Source organism: Trichosurus vulpecula, chromosome 1 (genome assembly GCF_011100635.1).
Source record: "Trichosurus vulpecula isolate mTriVul1 chromosome 1, mTriVul1.pri, whole genome shotgun sequence".
In the NCBI taxonomy this organism is placed as follows: domain Eukaryota; kingdom Metazoa; phylum Chordata; class Mammalia; order Diprotodontia; family Phalangeridae; genus Trichosurus; species Trichosurus vulpecula.
In genome coordinates, this window is record NC_050573.1 from 141366571 (window position 1) to 141393431 (window position 26861).

At 31.9% G+C, this 26861-nt stretch overlaps 1 protein-coding gene across 5 annotated transcripts in view; it reads right to left on the reverse strand.

Annotated features, from left to right (window-relative positions):
* Positions 1-26861, reverse strand: part of RIMS2 (regulating synaptic membrane exocytosis 2) — a 544900-nt gene that overhangs the window by 222019 nt on the left and 296020 nt on the right. For 4 of the 5 annotated variants that reach the window (XM_036741740.1, XM_036741738.1, XM_036741739.1 and 1 more), the window contains one exon: positions 14449-14481. The exons of the other annotated variant lie outside the window; for it this stretch is intronic. In XM_036741740.1, coding sequence (XP_036597635.1) covers positions 14449-14481 — 33 coding nt within the window. The remainder of the gene's footprint in view (positions 1-14448; positions 14482-26861) is intronic. 5 annotated transcript variants of the gene reach the window in all.

The window sequence follows — 26861 nt, forward strand, 5'->3', positions numbered from 1 at the left end:
CTTAGGAATAATTTTATTTTTCAAAAGGTGGAGGGGGTGGAATTATGGATCTGATTATCATCAATAGTAAGGCACTAATGGAAAGCTTAGAGGGAAACAAATACTCCTGAGAATTTATATCTGAGGGAAAGAAAGCTTGTTATAATCTCATATGCTATAGTCTGATATGATTTTAGGACTACAGATGTCATGCCTTCAGAGGAAGGATTGGCAGCATTCCTTAGATTAAATTCTGCAAAGGAAATCAGTCTAGGAGGAATAGAAAGCTATTAATAATTAAAATCTAAAAACACAAAGAGTAACAATTAAGATGAAGATGAAAAAGAGAAGTTGTCTGAAGAGACCAGTATGGGTTCACACTGAGAATTCACCAACCATTTCAGATGTTAAAGTCATGGATGGAAACAGAGATAGATAAAAATATTAATGAAAAAGCATACACTACACTTGGTGAAAGTTACTGCAAGCAGAGTGAGAGGACTGTCAAAATAGGCCAAAGACAAAAAAGGTTGGCTTCTGTCTTGAGGGAAAGAGGAAAATCAGTGACAGGCCTCAAGCATGATGGAAGGAAGGTCACTCACAACAGAAAGTAGGCAGAACTGCTCGATTTTAATTCTGTTATTATTTTTCTGACAAGGTCAATAATCTTTGACCTGAAAAGGGCAGAGTAAAAGGAAGGGAGCACAAGGTAATTAAAGATATAGTAAAAGTGCCTACTTGTTCTTAATGGGTTCAACTCACTAGGTTCAACCAAACTACGTTTTGCTAGTGAAAAAAAACTTAGTAGATATAATTCCTGAGCAACATTGGAAAGGTAAGACCACAGGGCAGGGAAAGGTAAAGTGTTCTCATTTTCAAATACCAGCAAGGAATGGAGTCTGCAAACTTTAGGCCAGTAAGCTTAATATTGATCGCTGGTTAAATTCTAGAATGTATTATTAAAGGGATGGGTAAGCTAGAAACAGAAGCAGTGATCATAAAAAGTCCTAATGGCTTCATGAAGAAAGAACAGGTCATACCAAACTAACTTTACTTCATTTTCTCAAAGTATAACCAAACTAGTAGGTCAGGTAAATTTTGCTACTATGATTTACCTCCATTTTAGCCAAGTAATTAATAAAACCTCTCATGCTGTTCTTCTGTAAAGATGGAAAGATGTGAATTAGAAAGTAGTACAATTAGATGGATTTAGAAAAAGATGAATTACTGAACCTAAAGTATAGTTAAGAGCTCAATGCCAATTTGGAAGAATAACTCCTTTGGAGTGTCCTGGGGAGCTATGCTTGGCCTGGTATTGCTTAACAATTTAATGTTTTATATGAATAGAAGACATAAATGGCATTCCTATAACATTTGCCGATGAGACAAAGCCAAGAAGGATGGCAAACGTAAAATGATACCACCAGGATTTATAAAAGACTGACAAGTTAAAACTTGAAGTAGAATCTAATAAGATGAAATTTAATAAGGATAATTAAAAAGTCATACACAAATTCAAAGAATCGTTACTATTAGTTGGGGGTGTGTGAAAAAAGAGTTATTTTTGGCAGACTCCAAGATCAATAAGTCAATAGTATGATATGGTATTCAAGAAAGCTATAGAATCTGGGGCTTTCTTAAGAAAGGCATAGCTTCCAGGAATAAATAAGTATAATCCCTTTGTGTTCTGCCCTAGTCAATACTGCTTTTGGAGTATTTTGTTCTGGGTGACATAGTCTAAGAAGGTCATTCATTAGGTGTAGAGAATCCTTAAAAGGGCAAACAAGATGGTGAAGGGCCATAATTACAGTATTCAAACATTTGAAGGATTACATGACTATTGTGACAGGCTGTAGCTCAAGCCTTGAATGCTTTGCCTCTTCACTTTTGTCTCTTAGAGTACTTAGTTTCCTTCAACATTCAGCTCAAATTCCACTTTCTACACAAAGGGTTTCCTAATATCTTCATCAGACACTGATTCGCTTCTCTTGAATTAGTTTGTATCAGAGAAAAATGAATCATGAACCATGACTCTAGCTATGGAAGAAGACTTAGAGTACATCTAGTCCAACCTCTTCATTTTATAAATAAGGAAAACAAGGCTCAGAGGGTAAAATGACTTGGCCAAGTTTACGAAGAATAAGTGGTAGAACTGAGATTTAAACTTAGGCTGCATAGCTCCACAACTAGTACTCTTTCCTTTGTATCATGCTGCTTTGTTTATATTTTTACGTACTTATTTGAGTGCATCCTATTTCCTTCTTGTTTTTGTCTCCTCCCCACTGCCCCCCCAACATCTAACAAAATTTCAGGTACATAGTAGGTGTTTAATAAGTCTTTGTTGATTTACTGGAAGAGGCATTCACCTTGTTCTGCTTGGCCTTAGCAGGTAGAACCAAGAAAAATGGATGGACACTGGAAAAAGGCAAAGATTTGATATAACAATTAGATCTATCCAAAAGCAAATTGGTTAGAACCAAAGAGATGGTTAGTTATACTGTATTAGAGATCTCCTACAAGGCTGGTTGACTACCTGTTGTATATGTTGTAGAGACGATTCTGTTCTGGTTATAGGTTATACTATATGGTCACTGAAATTCCTCCTGTTTATGAAATTTGGTGAATGGGACCTATAAGGTATCTTAGCTAAAATCTAGTTTATCCATCAAAATATACACGAAAATTGATTTGCCCAAGATCATACAAATACCAGGCAGGACTGCCAAGATTAAAACCTAGGTCCTCTGATTTAAAATCAAATGCTCTTTCCACTAATCATGGTGTGGAATATTTAGGAGTAAATTACTGAATTTCCTTTAAAATATTCTCTTTATTGTTGTTGTTCATCGTGTCACACTCTATGTGAACCCATGGAAATTGTATATGGGGTTTTCTTGGCAAAGATACCAGAGTGTTTGCCACTTCCTTCTCTAGTGTATTCCCATTTTACAGATGAGGATAGGGGTTAAATGACCTGTCCAGGGTCACATAGCTAGTTAAGCGTCTGAGGCCGCATTTGAACTCAGATCTTCCTGACTTTAGTCCCAGTGCTTTGTCTGCTGTACCACCTAACTGTCCCACACTCTTTACCATTCTGAAATCAAGCAGGTAAAATATTCAAATATTTCTCTGTATGTGTAATGTTTATTATCTATAGCTTGGAAAGCAGTCTGATGTCATTATCAAAATTTCTCTATTTCTGCAAGGCATAACTTACTCATCAACAAGTCTATAAGCAATTACATTTAATGAAATCATTATAAGAAACAAAGACAGGATGGAAGGAGTATATCCCATGAATGTATAGAATAACTGAATAATATTTTATGTAAGCAGAAATTTAAACATATTTAACATCAATAATTGTAATTATAATAATATAAATCTGAACTATATTCTACTAAACAAAAAAAACAGTTAATGCTCTAGGAAAGAAACTCCTATAATTTTGATTATGTTTAAAGAGTTAAATCTATATCATGATATCTTTTAGAACTATCTAAATGACTCTGAGACACCAGAACTGAGAATTAAATTGGATCCAAAGTTACCACTTATTATGAAATTAAAGTAACTACTTCTCTTTTTATAAGGTGCCAAAGTCATAATCATACATGGCAATACAATCATGATGAGGTACAATTCCATGTACTAAAAATAATATGTGGCTACCAATACTTGTTACCATATTTAGTAAAAATAAGTTTAACTCACAGGACCAATTTTATTTGTATTTTAAACTAGAACATCAACGTTTGCTTGTTATAGTTTAACAATATAAAATATACCATTGAAAACTATTAATTAATTGAAATAACCTTTCCTAGAGGCTGTAGATGATGAGGTTTGCACATGGGTAAATTTTTTACCTGAAGGATTCTAAAGTTCTCCCAAATACTACTTTACACGGGATAATGAAATGATAACAAAGATGTATGCCAAAAATGCCAATATGAAAATAATGGTTGCTAGAAATGATAATCAAAACAATATGAGCCAAATGAAGTTAATCCTTAGAGGTATAATCAAGTAATTAAAGCGGTAGGCCTATTACTTTCCCCCTTAATTTCTATGTCATGTTTTATTCAGAACCTTGGAAGGCCTTGTTTACAAGTTTTTTTAAATGATATGATTATGACAAAAATACAACTTTTTTATTTTTGAAAATCTTTAAGACACATTTTGCCATATGACCCAAGCAGTCTAGGAAAATGAGGCATAAGAAATATTATTGCAGAAATCCATAATGTGGCTAATTTTTATCAGCTATGTCTCCACATCATTAATAACAACCATAAAAAAAGGCAGATTGATATAATGCCATTATCTCAAAAGATTAGTTCTGTTTTTGTCCTCCCAAACCAGCATTCCACAGGGGTTCCTCTTAACAAGCTGGGTAGAAGAAGCAAGTGAATGACACAGAAATCAGTTTTTTGGTATGGCATTTTACTTAACATTTTCATTGATGATGTGGACAAAAGTGATAAAATGATGCTACTTATCTCTGAGAATGACATTAAGCTTAAAACACTGGGTGAGATGCATAATAGAATAAAACTAAGCATGAAAAAACAAATCCAGGAAAACTGTAGAAAACAGGTATTTAGATATTGAGCTTACCAGTAGAAAGGGGAAGAAGCCAAAGGTGTGATATTAAATCATTCTTTTCAGTAAATATAGTATAAATTATCATGGAAAATGACAAACTACTGGAAATTAAATGGAATAAAATAAATTGAGATGAATTTTTAAAAAGGAAAAACCAATTTGCAATAACAAATAATATTACATATCTTTGCTACATAAAGATTTTAAGTAAAGATATTAAAATTGCTTATAAAACTTAGATCGTTAGGAAGGAGAATGTTTATGACAGGAGAAGTAATTTTATTTAGTTAATAAAATGTTTTATTAATAAAAATAATTTTATTTTATTAAAATTAAGCATGAGAAATTTCCCAATAAGTGATATTATTTCATGTGAATTCTGAGTAGCAATGGTACTTTGGAATATAGTTACTATTGCTGTTCCCTACATTCCTCAATTCTAGTATTGAATGTTATTTGCCAAACTTAGAAATTTGCCTGAATAAAAACCAATTCATGCCATTCAGTCTAACAGGCCCTTGTCATTCATAGGGAGACACATCCTAAAGATCTATAGAAATATTAATATTGAATGCTAGGATAAGGATAATAAAGACAGAGGTATGGGACATTTAAATGTGTGTGTGTGTGTGTGTGTGTGTGTGTATGTGTGTGTATGTGTGTGTGTGTTCATCTTTACAAGGGGAAGTGTTATGGTTAGAACTCCAGGCTGGAAGTCAAGAGTCTTGGGTTAGTCACACTTGTGAAATACGTAATATATTATGTAATTACGAACAAGTCACTTAATCCCTCTGAATCTCAGATTCGTCATCTCTAAGATGGTATATTTTTTAGTACTTACTTCATAGTGTTGTTATAAGAAAAACACTGCATACCTCAAAGTGTTTATATATTTTATTTGTTACTTGTTACTTCTCTTCCTACATCTCTCACTCTGTTCCTTCTAATTCACAGTAGAAGGATTTGGATGGGGAGACACTGGACTGGTTGGCATCTAGTAGGCACTAATTAAATGCTTTATCATTGACAAACTAATTATATGAACTAGAGGCCAAACTTGACTATCCCAGTTTGGAGGGGAGTGGGTTAAACTAAGGATGAGTATTTTTTATATTCTCCAAAATAAGATATTTTAATTCAAGCACCAACATCTTGAAAGATCATGCCAGGATTCCAGGAAAAATTATGAAGTAGGCCAAGTTTGTTTTTGTTGACTTTTTAAACCCTTCTGACTCATCAAGGCCAGCCCCAATATTCCAAAATGTAAATTTTCTCAACCTGAAGCCAGCTCAAATTAGCTTATTAAATTCATGCTAAGGTGAAATTGAAGTTTAATCCTCCTAGGGAAATTTCTATTTTTAAAGGAGCATTATGTTATCACAAAGGGATTGTTAAATGGCAGAATGAATGGAGAATGGAGGAGATATTTTAGAGCTTCTGCCTTCTTGAACTCCCTTCCTAACTGGCAACTAACCATTCTACTCTCATCCTCATCCCTAAATTTTCCCCCACACCTACACCTCACATAAACATTCTTTCTCTTTCCCTTTATTTCTGGGCATGATAAGAATGAAATGCCACTACAAAAATAAAATTGAATACATTTTAACTGAAAGCAAATGAATAGTTAACAATGTGGGTACAGCTGTTTATGCAAGGGTTAGATCAAGTCAAAATCAATAATTCATTACAAGAATAAAAATGAAAAAAGAGATATTGCAAAGAAAGCAACTTCAACTTGACATTTACACAAGCACTCCAAAATGGGAAATGGGTAAAGGAACAAACACCAACACAGATTATCACCATTTACCAAGAAAATGTAACCATGGGAAAGTAACCACAATGAAGCCAAAAGAGCCTAGGAGCTGCATCAGCCAACAAAGAACAGATTTTCTTCCCCATCACAGAAATATGGCAACCAAGGCCTACAGAGATTTAGAATAAGAACTTGTTTATTTAGTCACACGAAGGATAGCAAGATTATAAAGTAACATCACATAACCATGAGAAACAGTGAAGGGGGTGGGGGGAGTTTATAGGCAGTTTGATGAGAATTCAAATTATACCAAATCATCCTGAAAACTTTGAATGATAAAATTGGAAGACAAGAAGTAAATATTTCATCAACAAACTGTTGTCTTTATCAGTGACACATGGATTCTAACACCACAGTCCTCAGCGTGCTAGCTAAGGAAGCAGAGATCCAAAACAGGGAACAGAGGTAGTGAGGGAAACTAAACTAGATCAAGAACACAAAAGACATCTAAACATCATACAAGATTCCTTGAAAAATACAACATGTGACTTTGTGCGAAGTCCCTGTGATTGTCAATATCAACAGAGGCTTAAGAGAGGGAAAAATAGACTCACCAGGTATTTGCTACTATCAGGAAGGATTTCTAGCACAGGGTCCAAATGAAAGAGGAATTTTTTCTATATGATGTGATTCACCACAGAGTGGTTATGCGGGTTGAGACTGAAGAGTCAAGATTATGCTTTGGTTGCAAGCTTGGGTGACTGAGAGAATAGTGGTGTCTTTGGACAATAATAGGGAAATTTGGAAGAGGGGATTGTTTAAAATGGAAAGATAATGAGTTCTGTTTTGAACATTTGAGCTTGAGATTCCTAAACAACACCCAACTCAAAATATCCAAAAGGCAGCTGTTGATATGGGACTATAACTCAAAACAGAGATATATAGATCTGAAAATCATCTGCATAGAAATTATATTTGAACCCAAGGGAATTGATGAGATCATCAAGCAGGATAGTACAGAGGAAGAAGAAAAAAAAGTCCCAAGATACAGCCCTGGGTTAGTAGATGTCACCTGGAGGAAACTCCAGCAAAGAAGACTGATAAAGAGCAGTCAGGAAGGAGAATCAAGAGAAAAGTGTCATGAAAATTTAGAAAGTAGAGGATATCTAGGAGAGAAAGTTAATGGCTGTAGACAGGTCAAAAGGATGAGAAATGAGAAAAATACCATTAGATCTGGCAATTGATACATAATATTAATTGTCTTGGTCGTCACTGGTGGGATCTGAGATCATCTGTGACTTTAGAAACATAGTTCAGAAGATATGTTGCAGAATGTTTACAACTTGATAAGAGGAAAATGAAGGCACCTAACAGAGTGTAATGGCAAGCAAGAGTCTTTGATTGAATCAAGAGTTTTTGATGACCTGCTTAAGTCACAAGAAAGCCTAAATCACATGAGTTTGAGTCACATGGTTGTGACGCCCTCTGACTCCGAAGAAGGGTTTTAGCTCAATCATTGGAAGAGTGTTCATGTGATTTGGCCAGATGAGACTCCGGGTAGCCATTAAGGAGGCCCCTGGATTTGAAAACCCAGTTCTTGGTGCTTTGCTCTCTGATAACTACACATGTACTGCTATGGTCAGACAGTTAGAAGCCTGTCTATTGATTTGTGTTATTTTCTCTGCTTGTAATTTCTGTTCGTATTTGCTCTGAAGTTCAGGGTGCTGACTTTTCCCCCTGAACTAAGTGAATGATATATGCATGTTTAATTAAAGTAAGATCGTTAACCCCTTAAAGTTGCTTTCCCTTAGAAGAGCAGATCAAAGAACCTGTGGTAGCAGCTCTTCCCTGTGCTGGTGTTATTGGCCTTATACTTTCACAGCAGCTGCAAGCAGCATTCTTGTTACACAGAGCTTTTTCAAAGAGCTTAGCTAAAAAGGGGAGGAGAGATACAGGATAATAGCAGAGGGGATGGTAGTATTAAGTAAAGTTATTTTTTTTCTGAAGATAGGTGAGACATGGGTATGGTTGCAGGCTGCAGGGGAAAAAGCCTTTAGATCATGACAGATTGAAAATTAGTGAGAGTGGGGATGGTGGTAGTGGAAATCTTCTGGAGAAAAAAGGAGGAGGTAAAATGAAGGGTTTATCTTGGCAAGAAGGAGGGCAACTCCTTCATTCAAGATGGGTGAAGGAAGAAATAGTGTCTATGTAATGTGACAACAGGAGGTTATTTAACAGCACCTAATTTCTTCCCCAAAACAAAGGTCCATATTTTTATTAATATTTTTCTGGTGATGCCGTATTACTGTGAATGATGGAATGCCACAGTCACCAAAAAATTAAAGTTGACATTAACCCAAAGGGCAATGAAGACATGTGAGCAGGTCAAAATACATATCATGATATCATGATAGAGATGTATAACTAGAAAACAAGGTGAATTAGTTATGTGGGAAAGTGAGTGATAAGTGAAGCAGTCCAAAGTCCATGAAGTTTGAGATCTAGCAAGTCACAAGGAAGTTCAATGGGCCCTCTGTGGAAAATGTAAGGAAGAACAAGAGTTGTACAGGACAAAAGGGCATCCTGTGCCCTTTGTTGTCTGAATAACTGAAAGGAGTATATATAGATGCATTTAAGTATTCAAAGAGTATTGACCAATGGGATGATGTAAATCCAGACCACAGTTTCTAGCAGGATGCTAAAGGACTTTGCCCTTTTCTGTCATATTTAACATTTTTAATAATTACTTAGGTGAATATATTAAATTTGAAGATGTCAGAGAGCTGAGAACAGCTACACATATAATATCACAGAAAAAACTGGATCTTAGAGATGGAAGGTAGCTCAGAGATCATCTAGTCCAACCTAAAAATTCTCCTACCAATACCTACACCTGAAGACCTCCCATAACAGAGAATTCAGATAGTCTGTTGCATTTTGAGACAGTACTGGTAGGAACTGTTATTTCCCCCACGTTTATCAAGCTGGATTTGGCTTCCTTACAATATCCATCCAATGATCTTTGTTCTTCCTTTAATGGCCAAACAAGGAAAATTTAATCCTTTCTTTATCTCAACAACTTGGAAATAGATATTTTATCACCCCAAAGTCTTCTCTTCTGTAGCTAAATTCCACCTCCTACAGGTAATACTTATCCTTCTTGCCCCTACTTTTCCTACCCTTCATTTCATGACCCAACATGTGGATGTTTCATATATGTTTATTACTTAAAAAGAGTCCTATTCGAATGACTCTCAATTCACCAGTAAAGAGGGAACCCTGGCTTCTCAAAGGACATAACCAGAAGATCATAAATTCTGGCAGGTCCCATGTATCTGCAAAGAATTCAAGTGACAATCCATTGATAAAACTACGTCTGTTATCTGAGGTACAACCAAATTGTGCAGAAGTCTATCACCAGAAAGATAGTTTTCCTGCCTCCCACTCCATTATACCAACTCATGAGGACCATATATTGTGTGTATCAGTTACAATCTTCATTGTTAGAGTAAATAACCACACTAATGAAACAATGAATTCTTGAAGTATTGAAGAAAAAATTTCTATTTTTTGCTTGCCTCTGCATGACTATAAGGTTTTAAAAGCTAAGATTATTTGCATTCATGTAAGCACTGTTCACCACTATTCACTACATGCACCTTTGGATAGTTACAAAATATTTGATGACTTATAGTCTAAGGTCTTAAAGTCATTATCTTCCAATTCAAGTAATCCTATTAAATTAGGCCATTAATTCATCTGAACTATCTTTAACAATCCCATTTTAATATCTGTTTATCCTCTTCATTTACTATCATAGAAACTATACTGATCAAATGAAACCTCATTCCTTGGAAGAAAAAAAATCACAGCAGCAAGTATTAATTCTCCTCTTTTCATTTTTTATTGCCCCTAGTTAATCCTATATTTCATTTCTGAAATTAACACTTTCTTTTATTTTCTAAATTTAGTTTCTCCTCAATTTATACCTAGTTTTTGAAAACCTTTATCATATTTTATTCATTTATTTTTATCTTATTAATATTTTTATATTTCTCATATGTAAAAAAGTACCACCCAGCTCCTTATTACATTATGAACCTAAGATTTTCTCCATAAATCCACAATACTAAATATGCCTTCCCTTCTAATTCCTTCTTATAGTTACTTCTTTTTTTATTACCTCTGGTCTTAAGGAAGTTTAATAGTTTTTCATAAACAAAATAACCAAGCTAAAAATAATCTACCTCAAATATCATCATATATTTAATGAGGAATGAAAAAAAAACTTTAATTCCTGCTGATCCCATATCTATAAGTTCCCAATTTCTAAATATCAACATTTTAAATAACATCATTTTTATTTTCAAAAAACTACTAGAAAAATACCTATTGATAAACATTTATTGCAAAATTTTCACTTTATGCATATTTTAGTTAAATAAATGCAAAGTAAAGATAAATCAAATAAATAATACTGTTTTATTTTATTTACATATATGCCAAGTATAATCTGATATGTGCCTGTATGTATTGGCTAACAATAAATTCTAGTAATAAAAAAGGCATGAAACAAAATATCACATTAGTGGCTAGAAGATTAATAATACTCCTTGTCCTAGTCTTCTTAATTATTGCAGTTAAACAAATAATTTCATAACACTAATGTAGTACTATCAGGTCCAATTCCTCCCATACAGGTTGTGTTATATCAGGCTTTTACTCTATGTTCCTATGTTACAGGGACATAATTCAACTAAGGGCTATAAATAAATGTGCGTAATAATTTGTTGTTTCATTTCAGTCATTTCCAACTCTTTGTGACACCTTTGGAGCTTTCTTGGCAAAGATACTAGAGTGGTTTGCCATTTCTTCTCCAGCTCATTTTTACAGATGAGGAATCTGAGTTAAGTGACTTGTCCAGTGTCACAGAGCTAGTAAGTGTCTCAGCCCAGATTTGTACTCAGGAAATTGAGTCTTCCTGACTTCAGTCCTGGCAGCCATACTATAATAGGATTCCACTGTATTTAGCATTAATAGTTTCTGTTATGGATCTCATTCTACTTTTAAGTAGAAAGAAAAAAATCTATATCATTTAAATATTGAGCTCCTAGCCTGCTTTTTATGATGATTATTGGGGAGAAATACATATCCCATTAAAATTTTTAGAAAACAAAGTAACTATAGATTCCAATTCTAATTTTTTATGGCATGCATGACTATTTTTCTAAGAATGGTTTTGAGGTCATATACTTATATCGCACTTATTCATTAACTGTTTTTAAATGCAGCCAAGCAAAGAAGTTACCTAAATTTGGTGCATCATTTATTTCTTAAATAATATACCTCATATTCATGACAATAAAAATAACTGAATACTGCTTACTAAGAAATAGCCTTATCAAATTGAACAAATTAGGTGAAAATTAAACATCTTAATGGGTTCTCCACAAAGGAATGTTACAATATAAAGCAAATTTGACTTTTAAAATTATGTGAATAGCTTTATATTCAGAACTGGCCTTGAAGAATGTTATAAAAGGCATAAAATGGTTGTTTTATAGCAATAGTTCTCAAACTTTTTGGCCTCAGGATTCTTTACACTCTTAAAAATTAATAAGGAGCTTTAGTGTACAGATTACATTGACCACTATTTGCCATATTAAAATTTAAAATGCCTTAGTATTATTATGAAAATGCTTTTGACCTCACAGACTCCCCCTGACAGGGCAATGAGGACTTCTTGTTGGTCTCCAGACCATACTTTGAGAACTACTGGTTTATAGGTTGCCTGAAGGGTGACACAGTATGAGGGATATTAGAAAAGACATAGTATACTACATCTTTGTTTTCTCCTGGTTCACAGTGACCCAAATAAGAATGTTATTGAAAAGAAGTGAGGGAGAATAGGCCATTTCCTTCTAATGAGTGGAAATCTTACAGGTCTTTAAATAATAATATTTCAGTTTCCCAGCTTTAAAGGTTCATGTTCATTACAATCAGATCCTTACTGCACAACCAGATATAATGCAAGTCAAAATAAATTGACAAATGGCCTTTAAAAAATAATTTGTTTACTTTGTTAAGTCAAAGATGGCGAAAAGTAGTCCAATGAATATTTGTAGAACCATAATATCTATAGCTTCCCACTAAGTTAACCTCTTCAAAATTCCCACTTTCTTTTGAGAGCACTAAAATCTCCTTAGTTATTTTGGTTTACAATCTCAGAGTCACATTTGACTCCTCTCTATTTCATCACCTAAATCTAAATCAGATGTCATGTTCTGTCAATTCTATATGACCAAAATTTCTGGCATCTGTCCCCTTCCCTTTACTCAAATGAGTAATACCCTAGTTCTAATAGTAACCACTGGGATGATCTATTTTGATAGACTGCTAATCAGTCTCTCTAATTCCAGTCCTCCCACTTTCTATCTATATGTAACATATTCATCAAAATAATCTACCTCAGACATGAGTTTCATCATGTCCTATTCTAGGCTCAAAAATCTTTAGTGTTTTCCTATTGCTTTCATGATTCAATACTTCTTGCCTTCATATTCAAAGTCCTTGACAATCTGGCTCCACTCAAACATCCCAGTCTTACTCCTTATTATTTCTCATTATGAACTCTATATCTGGGCTACTTAGATTAGCATGCTATTTCCCAAAATCAATATTATATATTATACCTCCATTCGTTACTAGAAAGACTAAAGAAAAATGAAGTTTTGAGTAGAAAGACAAACTTCAACTACATCACAATTTTACCTAGTACCCTCCTTTTTTCCTTCCATTGTATCCTTCCTTCTCTTATTTCTAGTTTATTGTAGTAAAAATATGCTTTTCTAACATCCTTCCCTATTTCCCTATCGCCTCTTATGTCTTCCTTCCTCCTTTTGCTCTCCTTGACTTTCCCCAATATTTGTCACAGTAAGCATATTTATTTTTTAAATGCTCCAGTTTTAGGCTTTCTAATGCATCCCTCTGCCTCCAGCCAAATCCTTTTCCCATCTTTCATATATTACAGTCATATTCACATGCCTTAAAAGATCATTTTTATCATATACCACTCTTTTCTAACAAAATCTTCAATGGCTTCCCATTACTACAGAATCAAATTCAAAATCATTCTCAAATTAAGAGTCAACCATAATCTGGGTTTGCTTTAACTGTACAAAGGTATATTTCTATAATATGCCAATTTTAACACTATATCAGAGATCTCCATGTCTTTATTGTCCCCAAATTCACCTGTTCATTTCTTTTCATACTTGTTCTTGGTTTTTTTTTTTTTTCCTTCATCTGGAATGCCTTCTTCCCTTGTTTGAAGCATACCACTCCTGAAAGCCCAGTTCAAGTGAGACCTCTTCTTTCAATCTTTACCTGACTATATTCTAGCTGACATGAAATGTATTCCTCTCAAATTCTCACATAGTCTTCGCACTCAATTTAATATTTAATCATTTAATATGTAATATTGTTTTGCGTTTCATATGTGCATATTTTGTCTCTCCAGTGAGTTTAAGTTCCCTGAGAATGAGGCTATGTTTTATTCTTTTTTTCTCTTGTCACAGTCAAAGATACTATTTAATATATAATAGGTGCTCAATAAATACTTTCGGAATTGAAAAAACGATTTTGCATGGTAAAATGCTGGTTATAAGTTCCATGAGCAAAAAAAAAAATATTATTAATGATCACTTGTTAATTAAAGGCAACAACCATATTTTACTCCAAATTATCTAGTTTGTATCTATTTTGTATATACTTATATGTCCACATGTAGTATCTCCTTACTAGATAAGTTCTTTAAGGGCAGAGGCCATTTTACATTTTTATCTTTTTTTTTTATTCAGTGCCTTCAGTCACTTAAAAGCCTGTTTATTGATGTAACTCTGAATCTGTTTTTTAAATAAAATAAATATGATTTATTTAATTTGAGGTTAGAAAAAAATTTTTAGTAAACATCTAAAATTGAAATCTGAATGACTGCATTTGATTATACTATAAACAAACAGAAAACTTTGAAATGAATTATGATAAAATCTTAAGGAAAAGAAAAATTAAAAAGTAAGAATAAAGCAGTAGAAGAGACAGACCTGAGTTTCTTCTCCTTGCTGAGTCCACTTCTTCTGTGATCACATCGTGTAATGGACAGACATAGATAAAGGAGATGGGCGTGAGTGGATGTACTCAGAAGGTAAAAACTGACACTGAGGGAAAGGGCCAAAAATCGTTTTGCCAGAGAAGCCTGTGCACATTTGTGAGGAAGAGATAATCAAGTAGACACAAAGAAGAATAGGAAAGAACTGATATAGAATTGATTAAACTATTGTATGTTAGAAGAATTAAAAAGGTAGTGTTAGTGTAGGAAATGGAGTATCCATATTTTACAGTTCTGAATGACCAATCCTGACATTGAGGCTGAGGAGAGACACCATTAGTACAAAAGACTGTTACTAGAAATTACTAATCTGTTCAAAATGTTGCTATTTCAAATGGAATGTACTCTTGTTTTTATGAGTCATTTATTTGTTGATTGATTGATGGCCGCTGAAAGTAAAGAATTTATATTACCACTACCAACATCACTAATAGCTTAAACAAGGCCTTATAATTTTTCTCCATCTTTTTTTAGTTTCACTGAATTGGTACACAAATGAAAATTCAGATCAATGGATCAATCAATTCAGTACAGACAATTCTTATCATGACACTATATAGAGCAATGAATATATCCCAACTCAAATATATTTAATTTAAATCACATTTAAATTTATAGATAAACTTCAAATTAAAGAACAGACCTTTAATTATTTTTTTTAATTTTCACAAAATATGCAGAGTAATAGTTTTATCACAAAATTTACAATAAAACAAACATGTAGATAAGGTATGCTTTCTGGAGAATATCTATTTTTGGATAGTTAAGAAGGCATCAAGAGATTTAACTAAAATAGTCTGAAAGCATGAAAAATCCTATCGGACTGAGCATCCAGAGAAACTTCTCTCTCTCCAAAACTAAAAAATTGGCACTAGACTATTTGGCACAAAAGAAAAAAATCAAAACTAAAATCCTCACATGATAATTGCTTTATCAGTGGGACAGATAGATGCTACATCATTTCATCAAACAACACACATTTCAGTTCTGCACTTCATAATTTTCATAAGTATTTTGGAAAATGCATCTTTAGAATTCAATATACTTAAGTCACAGCAACTGAGAGCACTGAATAATTCCAATTACCAAGCTATCACTAGACACTGAGAAATGTAAAAATCCCATTAGAAGAAAATAAAGTATTTAAATACAAAATTATAAAAGATAAATCCTATTATTAATTATAAAAATCAAATATGTATTAATATATACCAATAACTAGAAGGTTCATTATACTACTATGCAAGCTTTATTCAAATCCAGTAACAAAAGTCTCTCTCTACCCTGCTATTCTTCACCTATATCCACAGAGACTAAAAGAATGGCACCTCAGGAAAAGTACATATCCTTCTAGAATTATGTGCAGACACTGGACATTAAAGTCAAAGTATATTACACTCTCTTACCCATCCCCAAAAGGATAAAAAAATAAAAATCACAATGTTAATACAACTGTAATAAATTTGAATTCATAAAGTATTTTATTTTAAATTTATAATGTGAAAATTTGTTTATGCATTGTGCCGACAAAGTAAAGAAATAGTTTTTCATAAGCGATAAAAGGAATTGTCTGTATTAAACAATATACATATTTAAATAAGTTGTAACTCAAGGAAAGAAACTTCACCATGTATGAGGAATCTAGAAAATGTTTAGATTAAACAAGATGGTTGCTCCACCAAGACTTCTGAATTACTTGTGTAATTTTATGCTACTACTGACACAAAATTATTTTTGCCTACAGATAAAAGCAACCTAAAAGCATTCATATATCTTCACACCCTACTCATTAAGTGATTATAGTTAAATAGCCAAGGTAGAGATTAAATGACTTACCCAAGGTCATAAAACTAGTCAGTGGCAGAGCCAGAAATAGAGCTCAGGTCTCCTGATTACCCAGACATTGCTCTCTCTACTAAACTGTACTTGACCCAATAAAAACATTTGAAACACAAACATCAAAACAAAGAGAAAAAACTGTCTCTGATAGGTTATTATGTTTTTTATGGTTTCAGTGATTTAATTTAAAAGGTTCAAAAGAGATACATTCAAATAATAAACATTTAGATTACTAACACCATGTGCTTATTCCTGTAAGAAAATATGGAAATATTATTTCTAGTATGTGGGCATATTTCTTAGGTACACTATTCTTTGATGCTTCTTTAGGTTTAAGACAAGGCAAAATCTATACAACCCATTGAGAACAATGAAAGACTGACAAAGATCAGAGTACCAAACTACAAGCAATGCTAATTAAACAGTAGCATTTCAATCCATCGTCTTTTTCATGTTACCATTGCAAAACCCCAGAAGTTGTTAAATAGACTAATGAAAATCAAAATGCTCAATAAGCAGCTATTTAATATCTAATAGTAACAATACAATTTTTCTATAGCTTTCTTGTTTTTATTTAAATTAAACAATATTACAGCTTTATTTCTATTGGAAAGTAACAAAAACAACAAAATAAAAAAAACCTCTTGAATTATCATGAGATCCTCATGTCTTTAAGTCATTTCTTATCAGGTTTCATGTATTTGGAAAACCAGTAAGAAGGTATAAATGCTTATTTGCAAAAATTATTGTAATAAATTAGTGTTTTACAGAGCCTAGTAAACCTAAAATAAGCCTTACCCATACTTCTGACCTCATATTCAAAATTCTATCCCTTTGCTGGCTGACCATCATCAAATAATCTCTATTTCAATGCTATGAGTAGGAATATGAGAACAGAAACTGGAGGAAGATGCTAATTTATATCCCTCAAATTTTCCTTATCCATTAGCTTGCTAGCGAAAGATCAGTGAAGCTTTAATAGCCATAGAAATTTTCCCAAAGCTGTTGTCATAGTAATTACACCATTATTTTACACCTAAATACTTATAAGCAACTTGAAAATAAAAATTTACATTATCTGTTGATCCAATAATTGGAATGAATTAAACAAAAATTGATTATTTCTTAAGTTACACTGAATAGAAATGTTTTTTCAAATTAATAAGTCATAAATAATTTGTTCACTTATTAACAGTCCAGTGTTTGAGCAAATGTTAAAGACAGAATTATCATCATATTATTATTATTCAAAGTTACATCAAATAAAAATATTTTTAAATAAAATATGCCAACATGAAATACTAACCAAATACATTGGTAGTTTAAACCTAGTAAACATATGTTTTTTTTCTCTACCACCCATGTAATAAGTTAGGGCCATTTTTATTCTTTCCTTAAATACATGAAGTTCATAGTGGAAGGAAAATTTTTAAGGGACAATTTAAACCACTAATTAATAGTGAGCCCTCATTTTAAATTAATTTGAGATTAAGAAAAAAATAACCTGAACATGTGTCCTTACAACAACAAAAAGATATATGAAATTCAACCCTACATAGGCGTCTGAAGATAGAAGTATTGACTAAGTAAATGAAATGTTTGTATATAATATAGATGTGAATTAAAATTGAACATTTTTGCACATACTAAGATATTATATATTTCCTTAATAAAATATTCCCAACATTTTTAAAATTATTATAGAAAATACTGGAGAAATCATTTGATTTTGCTAAATATATTCAATGAAAAAGAAAGATAATCCTCAGGATAAGAACATTATTAATTTACATAAAATATTGTGTCCAAAACCAGATAATTCCCTTCCCTCAAGATGACAAGTTACATCATTATTTATATCTCAGTTCAAATATACAAGCATACGCATGCACATACATGACACATAGGGAGACGGTAACTAGAATTTTTTAAAAGTCAGGTGCCCATGACCCACAGTCATAAATTTATAAAAATTCTATTGATGCAATGCAATGTCTATTTCGAACAATATATCATGCATCCTCAGTTGCCATCATTTTTAACAAGCACTCATTCACATTTTGTTGTCTGATTAAATGTGTATGATTTAATATGTCTCTACATCTTGGAGTATTCTCTTATATCATGAAATATGGATAACATATTTAACATTAGCTTCTAAGAATAAACAAAATGGCCCATTTTAGGACCCTGAAATCTGAGTATTCTGTTTAAGAGAAGACATTCCAAAAGAATAGTAAAATAGACACCCATAGTAACATAAAGAATAGCACAAAGCCGAGAAATCCCTAGAAAGTATAAATGATAGGTTTACCTATTTTAGTCATGAAACTCATTCTTTTTTTCCCAGGGCCATAAATTTCTTCAAAAATCCCTGATAATTCATTCAAAGCTAATATTTATAATCATTTAAAACAATTATATTAAGAATGGATAGGACCTGAGATTTATTCATCATATAAAAATTGTTTTTATTTTATTATCAGTTTTTTCTGTTGAGGTCTCCAGAGAAGACATTTTGTTATTTAAAAATAATTATGCATATTTATCAGATATTGTTTTTCATGTACCTATCTTGCAGCTTTTTCCCCATCAATTACGAAACATGTTCAATACATGCACTGGCTGGAGTTTAGAATCCATTAATTAATTCTTATTTTTGTTAAGTATTACTAAGTTAAAAATCAACTTTTTGTGAAAAATAACTTTAATATCAATGATTATATATCTTGGATAATATTTTGGAAGCTACCTTAAGAATGACAAACCTAAAATTATTTTATGGTGAGAACATCTTACAAATAAATAACACCATAAAACTTGAAATTCCTATTAAGTTATCTATAGAAACATGGGAGCATAGTATGTTTTCCTGCTAGGTAAGGCAATATTTGACTTGACGTAGGATGACAATTTGGGCATGCTATTTGGCAAGAATTTAAAATTCAATAGGGTGATTTGCCCTGTGTAAGACATTTACTTAATTGCCTCTACTATTTTCTGTTTCCATTATGAATAAAATTACTTTGTTCTATAATAATAAGAACAGGGTAGGATAGAACTTCTTTAAAAATACAGCAATAAAAATTAACACTTTTTAAAATACCTTATATCTTTCTCAAGACTGGATAAATCAGGACAAAAAACTATATAGGAATTTTATATTAAATTTTAAAATAATGCAATAAATTTACTATTAACATCTTTCTTTTAAAAAGCAAATTGAGTCTTTAAATGTTTCTAAAGTGATAGACTTTTGTAGGGACAATCCAATGGAATAAAATTCACAATCATTTTCTTAATAACTTTCCCTGTCAGATTAAGAATTACTCCCCAAGGTAAAAACCCTTAGTTTAAAAATAATGAGCTTCATCATTTTGAAATTTATATTTAGAAGCAGTAGTATGAGCTCTGGATTTAATTTATAGTTATTATGTAAGTACTGGGAAAGTGAGGGCATTGAAGCTAGAAAAATGCTCAAATCATATAATATCTTGGTGATGATAATAAACCACATCTATATAATTGCTTTAGGGATTACAAAGTATTTTCCTCACAACAACCCTGTGGAGGAAGGAAGTAGTACATAATTATCATCTATATTTACAAATGAGAAAATGGTTCTAAGATGTTAAATGACCTTTTCATCACAAAGCTAAGAAGTGTCTGAGGCACAATTTGAAACCAGGGCTTGAGATTTCAAGTTCAGTGTTCTTTTACATAAGTCATGTAGTATCTCTTAAAACTATTTTACTAATATTTACATTTTAAAACATTAAGATAACTACAAATCACAAAATCACCTCGTGAAGTGATTCATTATTATCCATATTTCAACAGAAGAACCAACAAAGATAAAAGGATTGTGACGTGGATTTTTAGTCATACAGTGACTATTCTGATAGCAACAAAATTAGTCTGTATTAGAACTCTGAGAGTTACCAGTTTTTAATTAACATTTGTATAGAAAATACAAATAATTGCATGGATATAATTTTTGGACTGATTTAATCGGTATCAGGCACTCTGGTGAGGAAATCTTCTATACCAACTTAGGCTAATACCTTTTCAGCAATGAATTTTCCTACAGAGTTGCTTTGAGAACTCAGAGGTTAAGTGACTTGCGCAGGGTCACATAGATAGTATATATAAGACATTAGACTTGAAACCTATATTGTCTTAGCTTCAAAGTTAGCTCTTTATTCATCATCTTTTTGGTGACACTACTGATAAAAAATAAATAAGATATAAAATGGAAAATTAAGATATATGGACAAAATAAACCTAAACATATGAGCAGTACAACTATGTGTTAAATATGTATGTCTATAGAACCCTTATTTGTTCCACATGTCTCATGTCATATGTATTGATTTTTTTCAGTTCTGAAATGCAAGATTTTAATCAGTTTTCACCAGAATTCATTTTATTAAATACACTAAAATTTATATATCAAAATAGGATAAATATATTTATTCCCATTCCCCACGTTTTTATAAATTTCAGATAAGTTTATTATCACAGTAGAAGCAGATAAGAATCATGAAACATAAAATCTTTTATAAAGGTATCTTAGATATAATTATTCTTACCTGGGTTCAGATCTCTGAAATAAACACTATTCAACAGACCTTTCATGTCCATTCCTAGTTCTTGCTGGGCTACCAAAGGAAAATTCATTTTTATGTCTTTTGGGCTTGGACTAAGGCAAATTATAATCTTAGAAAACATAAGAAAATTGAACTCCAAATAAAACTCACAAAAATTGAGGATTAAATTCAATATGAAGGATCAAAATACAGTTGGGTGTAAAAGGTCCATTATCTTAATAATTTCTTCTTGTCTGTTACTAAAATATTCTAACTATTCTTCTTTCCATCTGACTGCTCTCCAAATCATCTATCACATCAGTGCCAAGTAATCATCCTAATGCACCACTCTTTTCACATCAATTCTTTCATCAAAAGATTACAGTTTTTTTGCTTTCCAAATAAACAGAATCATCTTATTCTTCATTCAAAGACTTCCAAAACCTGGGTACCATCTGCCTTTTCAATCTTATCTCATACTTCTACCATTTCATGACTGCTGTAGTCACTTGCCTTAAGTATGAACTCAAGAGCGACCTCTTTCACAAAGCTTTCTTTGACCCCTTAAAGATTAAAGTGATATTTATCTCCTGAAATTTCTCATAATATTTTTCACTAGGACCTCTTTATATTTATATAGCTCTCTTTTGTTATTAGAGTTATTTGGGCATATCTTTTTCAACCCTATTTACTCCTAAAACTCAATTTAATGAATCAAGGCTTCAACATTTTTGGCATATAAAAATTTAAGCATATGAAATTCAGCAGTGAAGAAATATCTGGCAATTGTGAGTTTAGCACCTAAATAGGAATAATAACTAGTAAATAACAGTAATAACAACTAATATGTATATATCAGGTTTGCAAAATGTTTTACACTGAATTTCATATGCTTAAATTTTTATATTTATCTCACTAGGTCCTAACAACATAACCTTATGAGGTAGGTGCTACAATATGTCCATTTTCCAGAAGAAAAAACAGTAATTATAATTATCAATTTTGGCCTGCAGAAGACAGAAAGTGCTCTTCTCTTCCTTCTTTCTTGAGGTAAGGGGGGGAATAGAACATAGCAGATAATGTCAGGCTTGGTTGATACTTGGACAATTTTGTGGTATCTTTTCCTTTTTTTTAACCTTTGTTAAAATTTGCAAGAGGAGAGAAAGGGGTTATATATGGAAATGAATGTGATATAAAAACAAAATACATCAAGAAAATTTTTAAAAGAAAGTGATTTTAAAATTCAAAGTGCTATGAAAATTTGAATAATTTCATCTCTTGAGACTCAAGATGCCTCTTCTGTTAATAAAAGGAAGTGACCAGGTCTCTAAGGTCTTTAGGAGTTCACAGCCTTTTGATCCTATATATGAAAGCAGCTATTTGGTTAGAGGGATCTATAGAGAATGAATATTTATACAATGCTTACATATTTTTACTCTCAACTTTTTTTTCCTGTTTAACAAAAAAAAACCAAAACATAATTGACTACTTAATACTGAATTTTCCTTCTATATGTTTTCACAAAACCTTATCTATATGCCAAAATGATAAGAAATTGCCAAGCTCATACTTGACAAATAAGTATAGAATGAATTTTTGTTTTGTTTTGTTTTGGTCCAGACCTATAATTTCATTGGTGTAGGAATTTCAAGTGAGGTCAGCAATTGTTCTGTAACTTATATTGGAGAATTCTCTGGGGTACTGACACATTATGTGACTTGTTCAAAATCACACAGCCCACCCAGTGCCTAAAATTCATGGACTATTCATTTTATTTTAGTGTTGAACTTACATAGCAAATAAACAAAAGCCTGACTTCAAAAAAAAAGACATGTCTGTTGAATATTAGAAACTCTCTTATGTGTATCCTAATACTAATCTGCTCAGGAGACTTTTCACTAAGATACATGAATTGAGTACAGTTACATAAGCATTCTATCCAAAGATCTGATGTTATTTTCTAACCCATATCTTTAGAATTCAGCAAATTCTACTTCAAAAAATGTAAAGTGGCTTATTTACTAATAAGCAACCCAGAAAAGTTATGCTTAAGAGCATATTGATGAAACCTAACTAATCCTCCTTTATCTGGTACATGTGTAATTCTCATATTAATCTTGTTTTGTCTCTGTCAGAGTTTAAATACTTCTTTTGTCTTTGTAAAAAAAAGTTTAAATATTCTAATAAATGTAACTTTGTGTTCTAGCTTTCTTCAAAAAATAAAAACAATTACATAACAGAACTTTCTAGTTGTGACATTCCATACTTGCTCTTGACTTTTAAGCTTAAATTTTAGGGATTAGGAACACGTTCAATACCTGGAACAGTTTTTCTACCATACGTGATCATTCATGGATATACCCAATACTATAAAAATAATGAATAATTTTATAAATACAAAAATTAACGTAATCTCCATTGCAAACTTCACAGTAAATTAAATATAATTAGAAAAATGGAACATACAACCTATAGAAAATAAAGCATTATTCTCTGTAGAATGTTATGATTTTGTATTTATAAATAATTTTCAAAACTAAGTGAATATATTTGGTGTACAGTTTTCATATACAGATATTCATATATCCACAACATATGAACACACAATTCATATACATATATAATGACAAATGTATGCATGTATAAACACCTCCAATGACAACTGAAGCAATTCAAGATTAGTTAACTTTAAAAAGAAAACCTACATCACAACGTGAACTCGGGGGAAAACTTTTAAATGCACTGAAGTTTGACATTAACATTAAACCAACAGTATTTCCCACACATGTGTAACATATTGACTATGTATACATGTGTGTATATTTATAGACACACTTACATTTATATGTATAGTCTCAAAATGTGTATTAAACCAGTGTAATATACAAAGCTATATATAAACCTCACCTAGATATATGTGATAAATGAAATTGGCTCATAAAGGTTTATGAAATTTATCTTAAGCAAATTCCAAAGGGAAATATTATGTAAGGTTTTAGAACATGACATTTACACACAGACATATAACACATGTGTATATAGAGATATATGTGTGCAAATTTTACTATATATGAATTTTGGAATTTGCTTAAAATTAATTTCATAAACTTTACTGTTCCAATCAATTTTATCTATCAGATATATCTGTATGATGCTTAAAATGAGGTTTGTATATAGCCCCATGACTTAGATTGATTCAGTATACATTTTGAAACTTTTTTTCCTAGGAAAAAAAAGAGTTAATAGATTTGGCATAATGCATACTAAGTGTTCCACTAAAAGTAAGTTTTTACATCAACTAGATCCTACAATTAAACAATGTTCTACAAAAATATGTGCAAGTTATTAAGAATAATGCTTCTGCAATTATTTTAGGGATTTTTATATCAAATGCTTATCTACCCTATCCATTGAGCAAACCTCAATGAACTTTTAAAAATGAACAATGCACAGTACTATTTTCTATATACTACACTTTTTTTCTTCTCCATTCTGAGGTTTTCTTTTTGACCATTCTAATACTTGCTTACACATCTCCCACTGAAAGCTAAAAGAAAGATTAAGTTTTAAGTAGGATATTTCAGTACATATTGTTAGAACTTAATTAGATGGTTATTAACTACTTGCTTTATTAACAATGCTAACTTTCTTCTGCATTATGGATGAACAAAATAGGCAATATTTTGATCATAAGATAAAATATTATACATTATGTATGTGCTAAATAATTCTGACTGTAAAACAAATGTTTCATAACTTAAATATACCATATTTCACCTAGATGGAAATGAATAAACTTTTTAGTTAACATTTCTAAGTTATGATTTCAGGGAGGCAATTACCTTACTATATAAGTCATACTCTAGAGTGTTTGAAAGTCACATACACAAACCAAAAAACCAGAGTATTAAAGTAGTACCCAAGTATATGGTTAAGTGTGCTAACATTAACATTAAACCAACAGTATTTCCCACACATGTGTAACTAATTTTTCTAATCAAGGATAGAAATAAAGTGTGCACATAACTAATCTAAATGGGCTCTACATACTAAAAACTGTCACACTGTGAGAAAAATAAGATAAAACAAGCACACACTCATTACAAAAGCATGAAATGCAATGTTTTTATAGTCTCATGCTTTTATGTGGTTTTCCAAACCCTGACAAACCTGGCTCAGTTTGGTGTTTCTTTTTCGGCAATGGTTTGTCATCAGTTATTGTACCATTCACCTTTTTCTGCTGGTCTTCCCATGTAACTTCTGGCATAAACCAAGAGAAATCAGAACTCGTCAGAAACATTAATTAACATGCATAAGAAGATACCTAAAAGCATTTCAGGGAACTTAATCTATACAAATATTTTTTGGGACAAAACAATTTGATAATTCATAACATAAGGGCATAAAAAACCTTTATAAATTTTCATATACTCTTTCAAGGACCCTTTATAGTATACATTTTTAAGAGAAACATATTATTATTATTATGAAATAATTTATGTGGCCTTTCAAAATCCAATGACATAAAACTTATGAATTTGAAAAACTGTTTAAAATCTATAAAATAGATGAAAATAACTAAACTCTTTTAAAAAAGCTTACATTAGACTTCTTTACTTAACAATGAAAAGCTAATCCATCAACTGCATTTTACTACTTCATTTTTTAGAAAAATAACATTGCTATAGAGGGAAAGCTTAATAAAGAAAAATGCAAAACATTAAAAGATTTTTCAAAAACAAGGCAAGGGAATAAAGATCCAGAAATGGAAATGACCATGTTTCAAAAGATCACATGGTATAAAATGGTTCAATATTAAATATGTTAATGTCCTCAGTACCATCATTAATGAGAAAAAATGTACCAATCTATATGTTAATCAATTCTATATCTGCTTTATTGAAAGAAGATTTCCTATAAAAATAGGCCTCAAGGCTTCTGAAAATTATTTGTGGCAGATAGGTGGCGCAGTGAATAGAGTACCAGGCCTGGAGTAAGGAAGACTCATCTTCCTGAGTCCAAATCCTGCCTCAGACATGTACTAGCTGTGTGACCCTAAGCAAGTCACTTAATCCTGTTTGCCTCAGTTTCTTTACCTGTAAAATGAGCTGGAGACAGAAATGGCATATCCTTACAGTAACTTTGCAAAGAAAATCCCAAATGGGTCACAAAGCGTAGGCTATGACTAAGCAACAAATCACTTCACTAAAAAGTATACTAATGCTCACATTTTGCATCTTAAGGTGTTAGAAAATATTCACTATACTACTGGACATCATAAAAGGTTATACACTAAACTTCGTTTTTTCCCCTTACAAGCACAAATTCCTAATTTTCATCTAGTTTTTCTCCTCCATACTGCAGTTTCATCTATTCTCCTGCCCCAGTAAATAGGCAATTAAAGATTATAAACTAAGTACTTTACAATGAAACAGAAATGCCATGATAAATCTACTTTCTCTTTCCTTGTCCCATTGCCAATAATACAGCACATTTCAAACTCAAATATATGTGGTTATCACCTCTTTCAGATATTTGTACCATGACTCCCTATCCACTCATATGAATAAGTAGGAGCTTACTATATTTATTCTAAATCTTTTTCAGTGTCTATTCTAAGGATAAAAACATATGGCATAAATAGGAACATGTATCCTCTGGAGCCAGTAAGACACTAAACTGCTTATATTTGTGAGTAAGGAAGGCTGCTCAGAAGGAATAGTATTATTAACATTTCACTTGTATGAGCACTTCACTTACATTGCTGCCATCTCACATGAAATCAATGAATGATGAAAAACACTCATTTATATAAAGAAGCCATGTTAAAGGCAGTTGCTAGGAAAACTGGGAAGACTGGGATATTAGGTTTTATTTATGGTGATTTAAAAAGCATGCTGCCAAACTCCAAGAACACTGA